The 15,828-nt window shown below is 33.8% G+C and overlaps 2 protein-coding genes across 4 annotated transcripts; both read left to right on the top strand.

The window, feature by feature from the left end:
- The first annotated feature begins 1,977 nt into the window (after positions 1-1,977).
- On the top strand, positions 1,978-8,425 carry LOC116028067 (cellulose synthase-like protein G2). Its single transcript, XM_031269860.1, has 6 exons — positions 1,978-2,718; positions 4,925-5,077; positions 5,524-5,649; positions 5,737-6,186; positions 6,829-7,176; positions 7,718-8,425. Exons 1-6 carry the CDS (start codon positions 2,137-2,139, stop codon positions 8,279-8,281), a joined length of 2,223 nt encoding a protein of 740 aa, XP_031125720.1. The 5' UTR covers positions 1,978-2,136; the 3' UTR covers positions 8,282-8,425.
- Positions 8,426-9,860: 1,435 nt separating this feature from the next.
- On the top strand, positions 9,861-13,272 carry LOC116026699 (mitochondrial pyruvate carrier 1-like). Of its 3 annotated transcripts, none has more exons than XM_031268062.1 (6): positions 9,879-10,015; positions 10,178-10,454; positions 10,707-10,847; positions 10,930-10,984; positions 11,062-11,197; positions 12,839-13,272. In XM_031268062.1, exons 3-6 carry the CDS (start codon positions 10,755-10,757, stop codon positions 12,870-12,872), a joined length of 318 nt encoding a protein of 105 aa, XP_031123922.1. In that variant the 5' UTR covers positions 9,879-10,015; positions 10,178-10,454; positions 10,707-10,754; the 3' UTR covers positions 12,873-13,272. The 3 variants fall into 3 exon arrangements, with proteins under 3 accessions (XP_031123923.1, XP_031123922.1, XP_031123924.1); XM_031268064.1 differs by having other exon boundaries at positions 9,926-10,015; positions 10,401-10,454; XM_031268063.1 differs by lacking the exon at positions 10,178-10,454 and having other exon boundaries at positions 9,861-10,015.
- Positions 13,273-15,828: the final 2,556 nt, after the last annotated feature.

Raw genomic sequence — 15,828 nt, 5'->3', positions numbered from 1 at the left:
GTGAACAAATTCAAACCATCCATCTGCAAGATTTGATGGATACGAAATCAAATAAAAAATGTGCACAGTCATTTTCATAAATATTATAAACTTTTGAAATTTGTAATATTTATGAAAATCATTCTTCTTTATTTTTAATCGTTAGATTTATTAGATTAATAATTGGAATTTTTCCACATGTATAAAATCTAAGAAGAGATCCTGTGTCCACCAACTTTTTAGTAGTCCAACATCAGATCAGACACAGACATGCAGTGTTTAATTAATGAAGTGCAATATCATATACTCCGCAAACAATAAGAGATAAGGTTTTGTATACTATATACCAAGCAAGATCTATTTCACTTTTTAAACTAGGTCTTATTGCTAAATAATTATATTTATAATTCATTTATATTTATTTTACATTCCTACTATTCTTGCATACCCCTAAAATATAATAATATATAGAGAAAATGTGGTTGCTGTTAAGCATGTTTTTTGTTTTGGTTGGTAAGAGGAATTTTCAATTTTAGGGCATGTTTGGTTAGTGGTGGATCCGTCAAAAATTGACGGATCCGTCAACTTTGGCGTTTTGACCAAGGGTCAAAACGCCAAAGTAGGTGTTTGGTTAGCAACGGGTTGGAGTTTGGTGTTTTGGGAAAATAATTTTTTTTCCCAAAACGCCCTTACTCTGAATTATTAAAAAAAAAAAAAAAAAAACTAAACTAATTGAGAAGCCGAAAGGCTTCTAGCCTTTAAGGCTTCTGAGAAGCCTTTAATAAGGTTCATTGAACCTTAGGGCTCCTCCCATCTCAAGAAGAGCATATTAAAATTGGCAGAGGAGCATTGCTCCTCTTATATAGAGGAGCTCAAGTGCTCCTCTTCCATTTTTTTTCGATGTGGGATCAGAATGATCCCACATCATTTACGTTTTTTTTTTTTTAATAATTTTTTTTGTATTATTATTATTATTATTATTATTATTATTATTATTAGTAGTAGTAGTAGTAGTAGTAGTAGTAGTGGTGGTGTTAATAGTTGTTGTAATTATTGTTGTAATTGTTATTGTAAATTTTATTTTATAATTACATAATAATAATAATATTAATAATAATAATAATAATAATAATAATAATAATAATAATAATAATAATAATATGAATGCCCTTTTAGGTCATTTTACATATTAACCACTAATCTAAACAGCTAATTTTACCAAACATCTTTTTACAAACCGCTAATACAATATGCTGGTCAAACTTGCTAATACAATCCGCTGTTTGATAACCGCTAACTGTTAACCGCTGATAACCAAACAAGCCCTTAAACTTTTAAGCATGTTTGTTTTTTGTTTTGGTTGGTGAGAAGAATTTTCAGTCAATATTTGAGAGTATATATATTAAGTTAATATGTGACTATGTATAGAAATCATTCTGTCATGTTATGTCATGGACCCGGGTCCACATTGCAATGTGGACCCAAGTTTATGTTTAAAATTTTAAAATTTTCTATTCACAATTTTAGAACTCTATATTTACAATTTCATAATTTTATATTCAATAGTGTAACATAATTTTTGAATCTATAATTCTATATATAACAAAATTGTGAATATTGAGTAATGTAATTTTGTATATTGATATCTAAAATTGTCATCATAGAGTTTTAAAATTGTGAACATAGAGTTATAAAATTGTGAGCATAACGTTCTAAAATTATGAATATGGACCGGGGTCCACCTTGCAAGGTGGGCACGGGTTCATAACATAATTTGTCACTGATCAGAGTGAATGGGCCCCATGAGATGTCTTGGACAGACCATATTTGTATGAGCTGTATGAGCTGAGTCATCTTTAAACATGTACCATACTCATACTGATCTCATTCGCACTAGGCCGGCACAATTAAAAGGCAAAGTACTGGCTAAATTAAATTTTTTATAGGAGAGAAAATTCAAACTTCCAAGTGTACAGTTACTCAAACCAACCAAGCTGGTTGAACGTATTATATTTAATATATTTAATCTAAACAGCCTAAGTCAATTACAGACATATTGGTCCGTCCATCCAATAATACAATTTCCTACAGATCTGGAAAGGAATCTGTGTGTTATATAGACAGAAGCAGCCCGGCCTATCTTTTATCAGAGAAAAAATGGAGACTTCTCCCACTCCCCTTAACGCTCTTAAACTCATGCCTTTTCGCATGATTTTCAACCGCATATACGCTCTTGTATACCTATTCGCCATCGCCTCTCTTCTCTACCGCCATATCCACACCCTCCTCAACTCCACCGCCTTTCCTTCCTTCCTCGTACACGCCGCCATACTGTTCGCCGACCTTCTTTTCGCCTTCATGTGGTCGACGACGCAGGCCTACCACATGCGGCAGGTGACGAGGACGGAGTTCCCGGAGAATCTCGAGAAGGCGGTGAGAGAAGAGGATTTTCCGGCGATGGATGTTTTTATATGCACGGCGGATCCGACCAAGGAGCCGCCGCTGGACGTGGTGAACACGGCCTTGTCGGTTATGGCGTACGATTATCCGGCGGAGAAGATATCGGTTTACGTGTCGGATGACGGCGGGTCGGAGCTTACTCTCTTTGCTTTCATGGAGGCGGCTAAGTTTGCGCGACACTGGCTGCCGTTTTGTCGGGAAAATAAGGTTGTTGATAGGTGTCCCGATGTGTTCTTCACTTCTGGTTATGGTACAAGTCTCCATACTCAAAAGCTTAAGGTAATTTTTAACTTTTTTCATTTGAAGAAAAATTAAATTTATTTATAGAGTCAAGCACTTGTGCTCAGATTGAGGGTAGTGACTCTCACATATATATGGGAGGTCATGAGTTTGAACTTTTAAGTATGGGAAAGAGATACTAAATCTTTGTACCATGATGGAAAATTCAACGAAATATAGTAGAACTGTACAAGAAGTCATAGTCTCTATTTTTTGTTTTTTAAATAATCTAAAACAAATTTCACTTGCTTAGGGCGTTGAAAATTTGTTCATAACATATTAATATAGTTACGTTATTTCTACGTTGGTCCTACGATTATTTTTGTATTTAGTTCTTAAGTATTATTTGTCACGTTTTACTTTATGAATTTCATTCGTTTGTCATATTTGGATGTCAATCGTCCGACAAGATCTTTTTGATTTCACGGGCAAACACCGTCCACATAACTGTGTGGATCGTGGTCCAACTTCAAAATGATGCTATTGAATTTAATGAGTTAGAATAATGTATATTATGAGTTAAAGTAATGTACTTTATGTGTTAGAATAATGAAACTTTTAGGGTAAAATAATGTATTTAATAAGTTAGAATAATGTACATTATGCTTTAGAATAATGTACATTATGAATTATAAAAATGTATGTTGCAGTGGGTTGCGTGAAAAAAAAATAATTACGTAAAATAACTTTGTTTTTGGACCATGATCCACATAGTTGTGTGCACACAACAACTATTGGATTTCATGCTATCCCTATTGGATTGTCAAACTTATTAGTTCAGCTAGTCGATTCGTGTTTTTAGTTAGGTTTAAAATTCTTGGCCCTAGCACTAAAATTTTGGGCTATTGACCTTACGAATATGGCTCAACTAAAACTTCTGACATTTTCAAATTAGCATTCCAAACTTTCAACTTTGATAAGTTCCAAACTTATGATTACATTATGTCACTACTCCAATTACAAGTTCATTACTTTTTAAACTTCTATGTTAATTTCTTCATTCATCTGACCTACACTCCTTTTTTACGTTCTCTACTCTTCTAACATACACTCCTTGTAACTAACCGCCCTAGGTACTAATAGAGGAGTTCATAAAGTAATGAACGCGTAATTGCAGTAGTGACTTAATATAATTATAAATTAATTAAATAAATTCAAAAAAGATATAAATATAGATCATACATGTCCTTTAAAAAGACTTCATTTATAATTTTTTAATGCTATATTTATTATACATTACTTTTATTTATACAAAAAACAGAAAAAAGTAAATTTAAATTAAAAAGAAGTTAGAGAGTAATTTTTTTTTTTTGAATACAGTTAGAGAGTAAATTTATTTTAGTACATTGGACACATGAATATTGATTTATGGCAAGTATATATGATTGAGAATTGGACCGACTAGTCATTAGTCACTAGACCGACTTGTAGATCAGAGTTGCAGTAAATGACAAGCCCCGTAGCCAATTACTTTAGTTGTTTTGTCCACTTAAACTCATATCATTGCTTGGCCATGCATCTTTTTATTTTTATTTATTTATATGAGGACAGTATTATCCCTAACCCAGTTTTTGTCATTATGCATGTGCATCGATACTCATGATTTAAATTCTTCCTTTTTTTTTTTTTTTTTGCCCGGCTCGAGATTTAGAAGCTAAGAGACGGATTGAAATGTTCAAATTAATCAGGTAAAAATAAATATGCAGTTCAACCATCAACTTAGACTTTTAGTTGAGATGAAGTACATACTTCAATTTGATATTAGAGCCATGCAAAAGGTCATGAGTTGGTCATGAGTTCGAATCTCCGTGCCACCTGAAGTGCAACTTCGATTTATTCCTTTACCACAAAATTTTTCCGTATATATTCAACTCTTGATTCATATAATAAAATGAAAGTAGGGATCATGTAATCTAAAACTTTAAACACATCATAGTAAGGATCACTTTTTGATTGATCAAATAATTAAAGAAAAAGAAGAAGTTAAATGGCTTATAACTATAAGATAACAAATTAAAATGAGTTAGATTGTTAATAGTCAACATGGGCTGCTCAATACATGACAAATTAAAGATTTGCATAAGATCTTCTAACCCATAAACATAATTATTATACATTGAAATCTCTCTTAAATTAATTGTCTTTTATGCATGGGCCGTCAGAAACTTTGAATATAATAATAATGATAAAATGTTTTAATTTGCAGATGATGTATGAAAGCATGAAGGAAAGAGTAGAGAAGGTATGTGAGAGAGGTAAGATGAATGATGAGTACATAACCAATGAACAAGAGCGCTTGGCATTTGAAAATTATTGGACCCCAGGTTTTAGTCGCCAACATCATCCCACAATTATTCAGGTTACTTTCTTATCTCAATCTATAAAATTATATTACTCTATATATAATAATACAATTTTAATATAAATGAAAAAAATGTGTTGTCCTAATCACTTGCAATAGTGACTTGTATATTGCACTTATTCTTTTTAATTTTATTATTCTTTTGAATATATGATACTGGATCAAATGTGGACATGGCTTCTCGTGCCGGTGCGAATTGCACCATTAGGTATGTATAAATGCACCACACAGTATACGCAAATGCACTAGAATGAAATGTACAAATACACAAATGTACCACACATAATGGTGCATTTTCAAATATTTTATGGTGCATTTATGCGTATCTAATGGTGAATGACTGTACGGTCGCACAGAAAGTCTTGCCCGCACAGGAAACTGACTCTTGAATATATAGTTTTATTTGATTCTTTTGAATTTTATGTTTTGTTTAATTTGAGAAGGTATTATTAGAAAGTAAGGAAGACAAAGATACAAGTGGTTATCCAATGCCAAGGCTTGTGTATATTTCAAGGGAAAAAAGCAAGACCTCTCAACATCATTACAAGGGCGGCGCCCTCAATACCCTTGCAAGTATTTCCAATTATTCAATTTAACGGTATTTGCTTTTAGAATTTTGGTTTACTAATTTTTTTTATCTGATTTATTTCGTGAAGATTCGAGTGTCGGGTGTGATGACAAATGCACCGATAATACTTACTTTGGATTGTGATATGTACTCCAATGACCCTTCAACACCAAAACGGGCTTTGTGCTACTTCATGGACCGCTCTGTCCGGCCCAATTTAGGTTATATTCAGTTTCCCCAACGCTTTCATGGGCTCAACGAGGCCGACATATACGCAAGTGAGCATAAACATATTTTCCAAATAAATACAATGGGCATGGACGGGTTTTCGGGCCCAAATTATTATGGGACTGGATGCTTCTTCTGGCGCCGGACATTCTTTGGGGGCCCATTAACGTTTGTTCGCCCAGAAATTGAGGAATTGGGCCCGGATTATGTTGTCACAAAGCCCATCATGGCACCAGAAATGTTGGAGCTTGCCCACAATGTAGCAAGGTGCAATTATGAGGATCAAAGTGATAGTGGGTGGGGATATAAGGTAAGTCCATTATTTATTATATTTTCCTCAAATAAAACCATAATTTTAAGAGTACTTTTCTAAAAATTGCAAGTTATATCTTATTTTTAATCAAACTAGCAAGTGGCCTGTTTTCAAAAAAAAAAAAAAAAACTATCAAGTGGCCTTCTTCACTGGAAAAAAAACGATCAATAGGTCACTTTTTTCACTTAAGAAGGCGGTATACCAATCGTCTTTTTTCAAATGGAGAAGGCGACCTTTCTTCACTGGAAAAAACGACCAGTAGGTCACTTTTTTCACTTAAGAAGACGGTATACTAATTGCCTTTTTCAAATGGAGAAAGCGACCTATTGGTTGCTTTCTTCACCAGTGAAGATTGGAGGAGGCTATTGGCAACAGTTCATTGGTCGTCGATTTTAGTCGCCGTGACTTCATAGGAATCCTATTGATTGGCTATTACAGGTCAATCATCGGTTTCGATGCACGAAAATGACATGTTCATCACGAGCTTAATTGTAACTTTTTAAAATCTATTGAAGTATAAAGAGTCTTCGCTTTCACTGAAACTCGATCTCATAATCTTCCATATGGAGAGTTATTACATGATATCTAAGCACAAGGTGCTTGACTCTTTTCTTGGATTTGAATGAATCAAATTTGCAGATGGGATTCAAGTATGGAACAGTAGTAGAGGATACATATACAGGATACAGGCTTACATGCGAAGGGTGGAATTCCATATACTGCAATCCTGAAAGGCCAGCTTTTCTGGGAGATATACCAATTTCTTTGGGGGATGCTTTGAACCAAAACAAGAGATGGGGAGTAGGTTTATTAGAAGTGGCACTCAACAAATACTCCCCCCTCACATATGGCACTCGCACTGCTGGCTTTATAATGGGATACTGCTACACTCACCTTGCTTTTTGGCCCTTTTGGCTCTTCCCTGTCACCATTTATTCCTACCTTCCTCAACTCACTCTCCTCAATGGCCTTCCCATCTTTCCAAAGGTATATTACTTTTCACCTTTGACTTATAGCTGATTCAATTTCTTTGTTAACGGTTAAGATCAAGCACTTACTAAGTTATAGCTAGTAACAATATATATACATTTATGGTGTGTCTTCTATTAGAACTAGAAGCCGCATGAGAACATATAGGCTACAAACTAATCTTATCTGTCAATCTATGAAGATCAAGGTGGGAAATTAAGGAGAAAATGAGAAAGTTTGTGCTACAAAGTTCATGATAGGTAAAAGTGCACCCAGGGACGGAGGTACAGTGCGGCCAACTGCCCCCACTCACCCCACCCACACTCCCACTCCATCCCATATATAGTTTTTGTATGTATATATATGTATATATAGTAAATGTTTTAGATATAAATACAAGAAAACATATATATGTAAACAATTGGTTAGTTAGTTGAGTTGGTAGAGGTGTTTCTTTTATCAATAATGAGATTTGAATTATTTTATCAAATTAATTATATTTCATATTTTGTTATATAAATATTTTTATAAAGTTTTGACGTGCTGATTGACGTTTCAGACGTCGGACAATGTGTGGATTCTTGTATACGCGTTTCTATTCATCGGAGCAAACGCGCAGGACTGCTACGACTTCATTTCGACGGGCGGGACATGTCGGCGGTGGTGGAGCGACCAAAGGATGTGGCTGATGAGAGCACTCTCATCCTACTTATTCGCCGGCGTCGAGTTCGTGAGCAAGCAGCTGGGCATATCCAACCAAGGGTTCACGGTGACGAGCAAAGTGGTGGACGACGAGCAAGGGAAGCGATACGAGCAGGGAGTTTTCGAGTTCGGCGCTCCGTCTCCGCTGTTTGTGCCCATCGCCGTCGCCGCAATCGTCAACCTCGCCGCGTTCCTCAAGGGGATTGGGATGGTTCTCGGCGGCGGGAGGGGGAGGAGTTTGGATTTGTTCGGAGTTCAGATGTTTGTGGCCGGGTATGGGGTGTTGAACTCTTTGCCGTTGTATCATGGGATGTTGTTGAGGAGTGATAAGGGAAGGATGCCCACTAAGATCACTGTCATTTCTAGTTTTATTGCTTGGGCTATTTACATTTCGTTTTCTTTCTTTCTTGGGAGTTTGTAGGGGATCGGAAGGATACACGCATGATGATAGGTTGCTTTTACTTTTTTCAATAACATTGTAATATGTAACATGTACTATACGCACCATTGATCTTGCTCGAACGTGTGGGTTATAATAATTTTGACTTTGTTTTTTTGAAAACAATTTTGACTTTGTAAATATACATAACTGCATCAATACACCCAGCATAACTGCACTAGATGCACCACTCTTCAGATCTTGACAGTGGAATCTTACATCTCAATAGTGCATGAAGTTTAGAGATTCGCATGATAGCAATGGTTCACACATGAAATGAACTATATATATACACACACACGCACACACACATATATATATATATATAAACATATATATATACAACATTTATGTGCAAGCGCATAGTGAAGTTACTTTTGAAAGATGAGAGAAAATTGCATGGATAAAGAGTGAAAAGTGAATAATTATAAATTTTGTGATGTGACATTTTGAAAGTGAGAGAAAAATAGCATGAGTGCGGATAGTCTTAAGAGCATCCATAGCTGTGGATTTTTGATGAATTTTTCAAAAGTAAAAATTGGTGCTTAGTTTTTTAACTGATGTGGAGGCTGGTTTTTTCTCATTTCTTCCTTCTGCAAGAGCTATATTTTGGTGGGGTCCACAATTTGAGAAAGGAAAATAATAAGATAGCAAGGGCCGTGCGTGTGGGTGACAGCTCGGCTGGGTGCATTAACTACTGCAAATTATACTGTGGACCATAATCATGGCTGATACTGCAGTTGTGTTGAAAGGGAACTGCAGTTGCGATGGCTGGGTGCATTAACTACTGCAAATTATACGGTGGACCATAATCATGGCTGATACTGCAGTTGTGTTGAAAGGGAACTGCAATTGCGCAACTGCAGTTCCCTTTCAACACAAGTGCAGTATCAACCATGGTGCACGGTCCACGGTATAACGCTTGTTAACTACTGGTTTTTTTTTTTGATTTCCATTTTAGATTATTTTTTTCTTTTTCTTCTTTTTTTGTTCGCCTTCCTTACTCTCCTAGGCCTTCTCCAATAGAATTTTTTGATGAGTTTTTGGAATAATAAAAATTTAGTGTTTGTTTTCAAAAAAAAAAAAAAAATTTAGTGTTGAGTTCTTAACAATTGTGGAAGATGAGTTTTCTGTGATGTTTATGTCCTGCAAAAATAGATTTTTAACAGATTTTGGTGGGTCCTGCCACTGTGAAGAAGGAGCTGCGCCTTATTTTTTTTGACAAATTTGGTGGTTTTTTAGTGTTTTGTATTTTGTCACCTTAAAAATTATGTAAAATCTGCCAAGGACCTTGAGGTCTAGTGGCATCAAACCCTTCCCTGTATTTGAGAGGTGATGGGTTCGAGCCTCAGTGCAGGCAAAACTGATTCGTGTGCTTCAATAGGTTGAGAAAGTAGTTATGAACAGATACTGCATTCTAATAGAGTCAGTAGTATTCAAGAAAAAGAAAAAATTATGTAAAATCCACCCTATTATGGATGCAAGCAAGTTAAACTCTCAAAAAAACTCTTCATTCACAGGTGGCACAACCTCATAGGCGTACCACAAACACTTCGGGTGGTCTCGCGCGTTCCGGATCACTGTATTTCGTCTTCGGCTCTTCGCCGTCTGAAAAGAAACTGAAGTGAAAAAAAAAATAGAATCCTTTTCCTATCCGTTCTATACACATATAGCCGCCGATTCTCAAATTCCGTTTTGCAACATCTCATTTCAAAGGTACGCCCTCGCGAATTCTGATATACATTCGTTATACTGGGATCTATCTATCTGTATCTATGTATGCCATTTGATTCATCTGTAGTTGTACAGGTTTTGTATTTGAAGTGTATATTATCTTCCATATGTGTGCGTTATTGCTGATTGTTTTTCAACTTCCAGGTTTTTGCTGATTGTTTTGTGAAATATGAAAAACTGACGCTTGTGCTTCGGTATTTGTTTGAATTTGTTCAAGATGTCACTCAGCTGTTCTCTTGATATAGACAATCTGTGATCGTTTTAGTGCGGGATATGCCTAATTAAATGGATTTAAGGGAGGAAGTATTATCAAGTTTGTTTAGGAATTAGGATGGAATATTGCAGATATAAGACATTTTCTTTTTAGGTATCTTCGTTCTTGGGTCTTTCAGCTCCAGAAATTGTAACAAACAAGAATTTGGTATGATTTCTTTCAATGTTTGTTTGATTTTGCAATTAATTGAAATGACTGTGGCAATCCGGATGAAGCTTGCACCACTTTGTTGATAAAAAATATATTCCTTTCTGTGGTTGATTTACATTAATGATGTAAATTACTATCAGAACATGTTATCCCCAAACTAGCAGCTTTTCTGTTCTCTCATTGACTTCCTGATAGTCATCTCTCACTTTGCTTTGATTCCTCAATATGTTTTGTCTGCTTTGGTTTCAGATTTTACATCCAGGTGGTTGTGGTTGAATTTGAATCAGTGTGCCCCATATGGCTTCCTTTAGAGCATTTCTGAACAGTCCTGTTGGCCCTAAAACAACTCATTTCTGGGGTCCTGTTGCCAACTGGGGATTTGTTGTAGCTGTATGCCTCCATCTAATTGATGAATTTAAAATTTTGGCTGCTTGACTTGGCCTTTTGATTAATTGCGTAATGCATATTACAGGGATTAGTAGACACACAGAAGCCCCCTGAGATGATATCTGGAAACATGACGTCAGGTAAATTTCATTTTGCGTGACATGTGGAATACAATGCTGGATTCTAGCCTAATATACTTTTTTATTTGGTGTTGCAGCAATGTGTATATATTCTGCATTGTTCATGAGGTTTGCATGGATGGTACAACCTCGAAACTATTTACTTTTGGGATGCCATGCATCAAATGAGTGTGTGCAGCTCTATCAACTTTCTCGTTGGGCAAAGGGCCAAGGGTAAGTGATTATATATCAATATATGCGGAATAGATGAATACTGCATACAAGTGCATGCCACACACACACACACATCCTGATAGAGTTAGTTTAATGGATCTCATATGTCCTTTATCTAATTGCCTTCTGTCTTCTAGTATTCCTGGCTTAAGAGCAAAACTGAGGGAAAAGAAGAACAAAAGCCTTTTTTCACCCTTGATTTGTTGCACCATCTTCAGTATTTGAAATACTTTTGAAGGAACACATTTTTACTCTATTTAGATTTGACCTTGTTGTTCTCTAGTTTTTCTTATTACTATTTTTCCTGCGGTTACAAGGAAGATATTGAAGCAAACAGTACATTACTAAATTGGAATGATGACTGTCTGAGTATTAGAATAGGACTGTCTCTTGGTTGTGTGAGAGCTCTGATTAGCTTAGCATTATAGTTTGATTATTATTTACTGTTTTATGTAAAGTCCATATAAGGGGCCTTTTGTGATTCGTTTTGATATGAGAGGTCTCAACAATAATATTATACTGGCCTTTCACCGAACATATCAATCAAGCTTGTGTAGTTGTTGCATACTGTTTTTCTTTTTAGTCCTTACTATATCTCCACCCTCTTCATGCCACAATGAAGATACCATGCTGATTAAAGAACATTTCCCAATAAATTAAATATCAACCTCTTGTTCTTTTACCTGTTTTAGTGATAATTTAGATTGGTGATTTTGTATTTAACTCTCTCATAAGTTCTTTATTTGAAGTTGATTCATATTCTCCTTAAATTTCTTATAGTATTGAGTTTTAGACAAATTTGTTATTTTACCTCTTTATTTGCTGTTGGCTTTGAGTAAATTTGTCTCTCCTCTTCACTCTTCTAAAACAACAAATTAAATGCTTTGCCTAGGCCATGGGTGAATTGTTTAGATGGGTGGCTCTGTATTTATTCTCCCTTACTTTCTCTATTTTGAATCATCATATTTGCATCGCATTTCATTTATTTGGTTGACCAATATTTCCTTTTTCATCTCATGAGTAAATACAGACTCTCCTTAACTTTAAATTTAGGTTTGGTTTAGTTACAAAATCATCATCTCCTTATGTAGTGTCTTAAGGAACAGAAGATAATGGCATCTCTAAAAACAAAAGGTTATTTATGAAGTCAATTTTTCTCAGTTCTGGCAATATTTTTACCCTTGATTTGAAGGGGCATGGCAGAATATTAGAAATTTAGAACAAGGCATTGTAGTTTTATAGTTCCAGTTAGTCAAGTATTCTTATTTATATAAAGCACATTCTTTGATTTGTTGTGGGGAGAGTGATTTCATCAATAATACAATATGTTTTACTTGATGGCCAATACAATTTGGTTCAGGTTATGAATTAATTTGATAGTATAATGGCTTACACGGAGACAATGAAAGCACGAGTCTATTCTTGTTTGCCCAACACTTGCTGTCATCCATCACTGAACATTGCCATTTGAATTGGTACTACGTTACAGTTGTTACTACATCACGTTAAAGTCAGACGTACTTTTGGAACAAATATGCGAAGGGCATGGAATTCTTTCTATTTTTAAATGAGTTTGTGTTCCTTACATATTTATGTTAAAATGTTACACTGATTTTTAATCCCCAACCCAACAAAATGTAGGTACTTGCAGCAGAAGCAGGACAAAACCCAGTGATTCAATGCTACTTACTTTTGTTTTCCCTTTGGTGGGCGCCTTCATCGCGTTGAATTGTTGGGCGATTCTCATTTCTTTTTGTATTCTACCATTAGACAGTAAAGCCGGAAGCTGCGCTGTAAACTTCATCATCATGGTTAGTTATGCGTTTTCTTTTCTTGTTTCCCTAGCCCTCTAATGTATGATTACTTTAACAGCTAGAATTTAGAGAGGTGTCTGGGTCTGCAATAATAAGATTTTCAAGTTTCATACACCACTCTGATCCCAAAATAATTGATCTTCATGATTGTGATGAAAATTATGAAATATTCTAGGATAATTTAAGTTACTATATTTTGTGTCAGATGAAGTTGTACTTTTCTTTTGAATACCTTTGTAATGCAAAAAGGAAAATGACATATTGTATGGAGTGAATAATATGATAAATTAAATTATCGTTTTTTTTACCAAAAAAAAAAAAAAATCATCTAGCATAAGGTTATTATGGTACTTTATGATGATCATAAAAATATTCTGTTCATCTTAGATTTAGAATGTCTGTTGTCTTAGATTTATAATTGGCAAGTAATTCTCACAATATTACAGCTTGGCCAATTGCCATATTTTCTTGGGATATGATAAATGTACCTCAACATTACAACCAATTGTTATAATATTTGAGGGTGCGGTGGTTATTTAGAAGTTGGTACCACTGTATAATTAATTGAAATAATTTTAGGGGTGTATTCGATCATCACTTTTGTAGATTTTTAAAAACTTTTAAAATGATAGATTTTAATAAATTTTTATCAACTTTCATAGAGACGTTCAAAACTTTTTAAAACTTTGTAAGACTTTATAAAAGTCTGTATAAAAAACTTGCATAAACTTTTATCAACTTTTTTATTTTAAAAAGTTTACAAAAGTCATTAAAATTCTAAATTGAATACATCCTTACAAACTTTCATAAGCAATTCATAACAATATTAAACAATAAAATTTATAGTTATAAAATTGTTCAAATAAAATATCTAAAAATATAATTACTTTTTCTTGAGAAATTAATATTTAAAAAAAATACAATTACTAGTTGCATAAAATAAAATACAAAAATTAATAATATATATATAAATTATATTTGATATACTACTAGGTAAGTAGGTATCAAGCAAAGAGCTATTATTTGTAATAGCAATATGGGACTGCTAACAACAACAAGGTGATTCTCTTTGTAGCCTCAAATTGCTATTGCGAACAATAATTCACTATTCGTTATAGCATGTTGTTAAAAAGAAAAAAGAAAAAATATATTACGAATAAACATATGAATATTATGAAACATATAGTAAAAGTTGACGGTGATAGATAAAAAAAATTTACTCTGTTCATGTATTTAGGAGAAAAATTTTAGAAGTTAGGGATAAAAAGTTCATAGGAAAAAAATCAAAATATACAAGCAACAATGAAATAAAAATAATATTATTTTGAATTTTTAGAGGAAGATTGTAAAGTTTAGGAGAGAAAAAAAAATTGGTAGAGTTTACGTATGTAGAAAATATAGGATAATGAAGAAAAAATAATTTATTGAATTACTTATAAGGTTTATAAAGTTTAAAATTTTAAATAAGGAGAAAAAATAGAGTTTAAATAGAGAGAGAAAAAAAAAACCTTCAAGAGTGCTGGTAGAAAGAAAATTTTGAAATCTTGGGGTTGGGGGTTGGATTTCAACTATTTATATTTGAGAATGAAAAGTATATAAAAGTCTACAGAAGTTCTAAAATTAAAAAGTGCTTACAAATTTATAACTTTTTGAATACCACATGACTTTTAAAAACTCTTTAAAAATTTTGATCGAATACTGCATGACTTTTAAATACTCTCTAAAAGTTTGAATTGAATACCTCTAAACTTTTAAAATTCATAAAAGTCTTTAAAATTCTATGAAAGTCATGATTGAATACACCCCCTTAGTTTGTTGGTTGGGTTAACGATTTTAAGGATACGCAACGCACAATCATTATTGTGTCGCAACGCACAATCGTTAGGTTTCACACAGTTGTGTGAATCATACTATCAAATAATATCGGGAAAATAGCACTTTTTCCCCGTATGTTATGTGCTTATATCACTTTTTCTCCCTGTGTTATTAAAGTGGCAGGTTTTCCTACTGAAATGTTAAATTGACATTGTTACCCTTAAAAATAATTATTTCATTTATTTTTCTTCTCCAACAAATTATTACTTATAGGTATGGATGATCACGATTTGGTTCGAACCTAACCAAACACTGTAGCAATCATACTGAAATAGTATGGACGGTTCTGGTTATGATTCATAACCGAAAAAAATAAAATTAAATAATTGTTGAACCGTGAACCGGAACTTAACCACAGTCATATATAGTAAAAATGGTCAAACACTTATTTTGATAAATCGGTACGGTTCGGTTCCAATTTCGATTTTGAACCACCAATCAAAACTTATTTATTTATTTATTTATTTTTATAATTTTATTTTTAATTTAAAAATAGTCTAAATTCAACAATTATTTTATTTTATTTTTCCGGTTCTGAATCGTAACTGTAACCGTCTATACTATTTAAGTTTAATTGCTACAGTGTTCGATTAGGTTCGTATCGAACTGTGATCTTCCATACATATTAGTAATAATTGGTTGGAGAATAAAAATAAATGAAATGGTTATTTTAAGGGCAAAAATGTCAATTTAATATTACAAGGTAGAAAACTACCACTTTTAAAATAACTAAGGGGGTAAACTGCCACTTTAATAACACAGGGGGAAAAAGTGCTATAAGCACATAACATAGGGGAAAAAAGTGCCATTTTTCCAATAATATAAATTCAATATAAAAATAATGTACATTTAGTATATTAAAAATGTACTTTTTGTTATGGTCCACACAAGCATCTTCTTTCAAGCTTCATTACTGGGCCTCTCGGCGTCGGTAGATGGGCC

The sequence above is a fragment of the Ipomoea triloba genome, chromosome 8, assembly GCF_003576645.1.
Source record: "Ipomoea triloba cultivar NCNSP0323 chromosome 8, ASM357664v1".
In the NCBI taxonomy this organism is placed as follows: domain Eukaryota; kingdom Viridiplantae; phylum Streptophyta; class Magnoliopsida; order Solanales; family Convolvulaceae; genus Ipomoea; species Ipomoea triloba.
The sequence above is the reverse complement of the archived record's forward strand: the minus strand, read 5'-3'. Positions and strand labels throughout refer to the sequence as shown.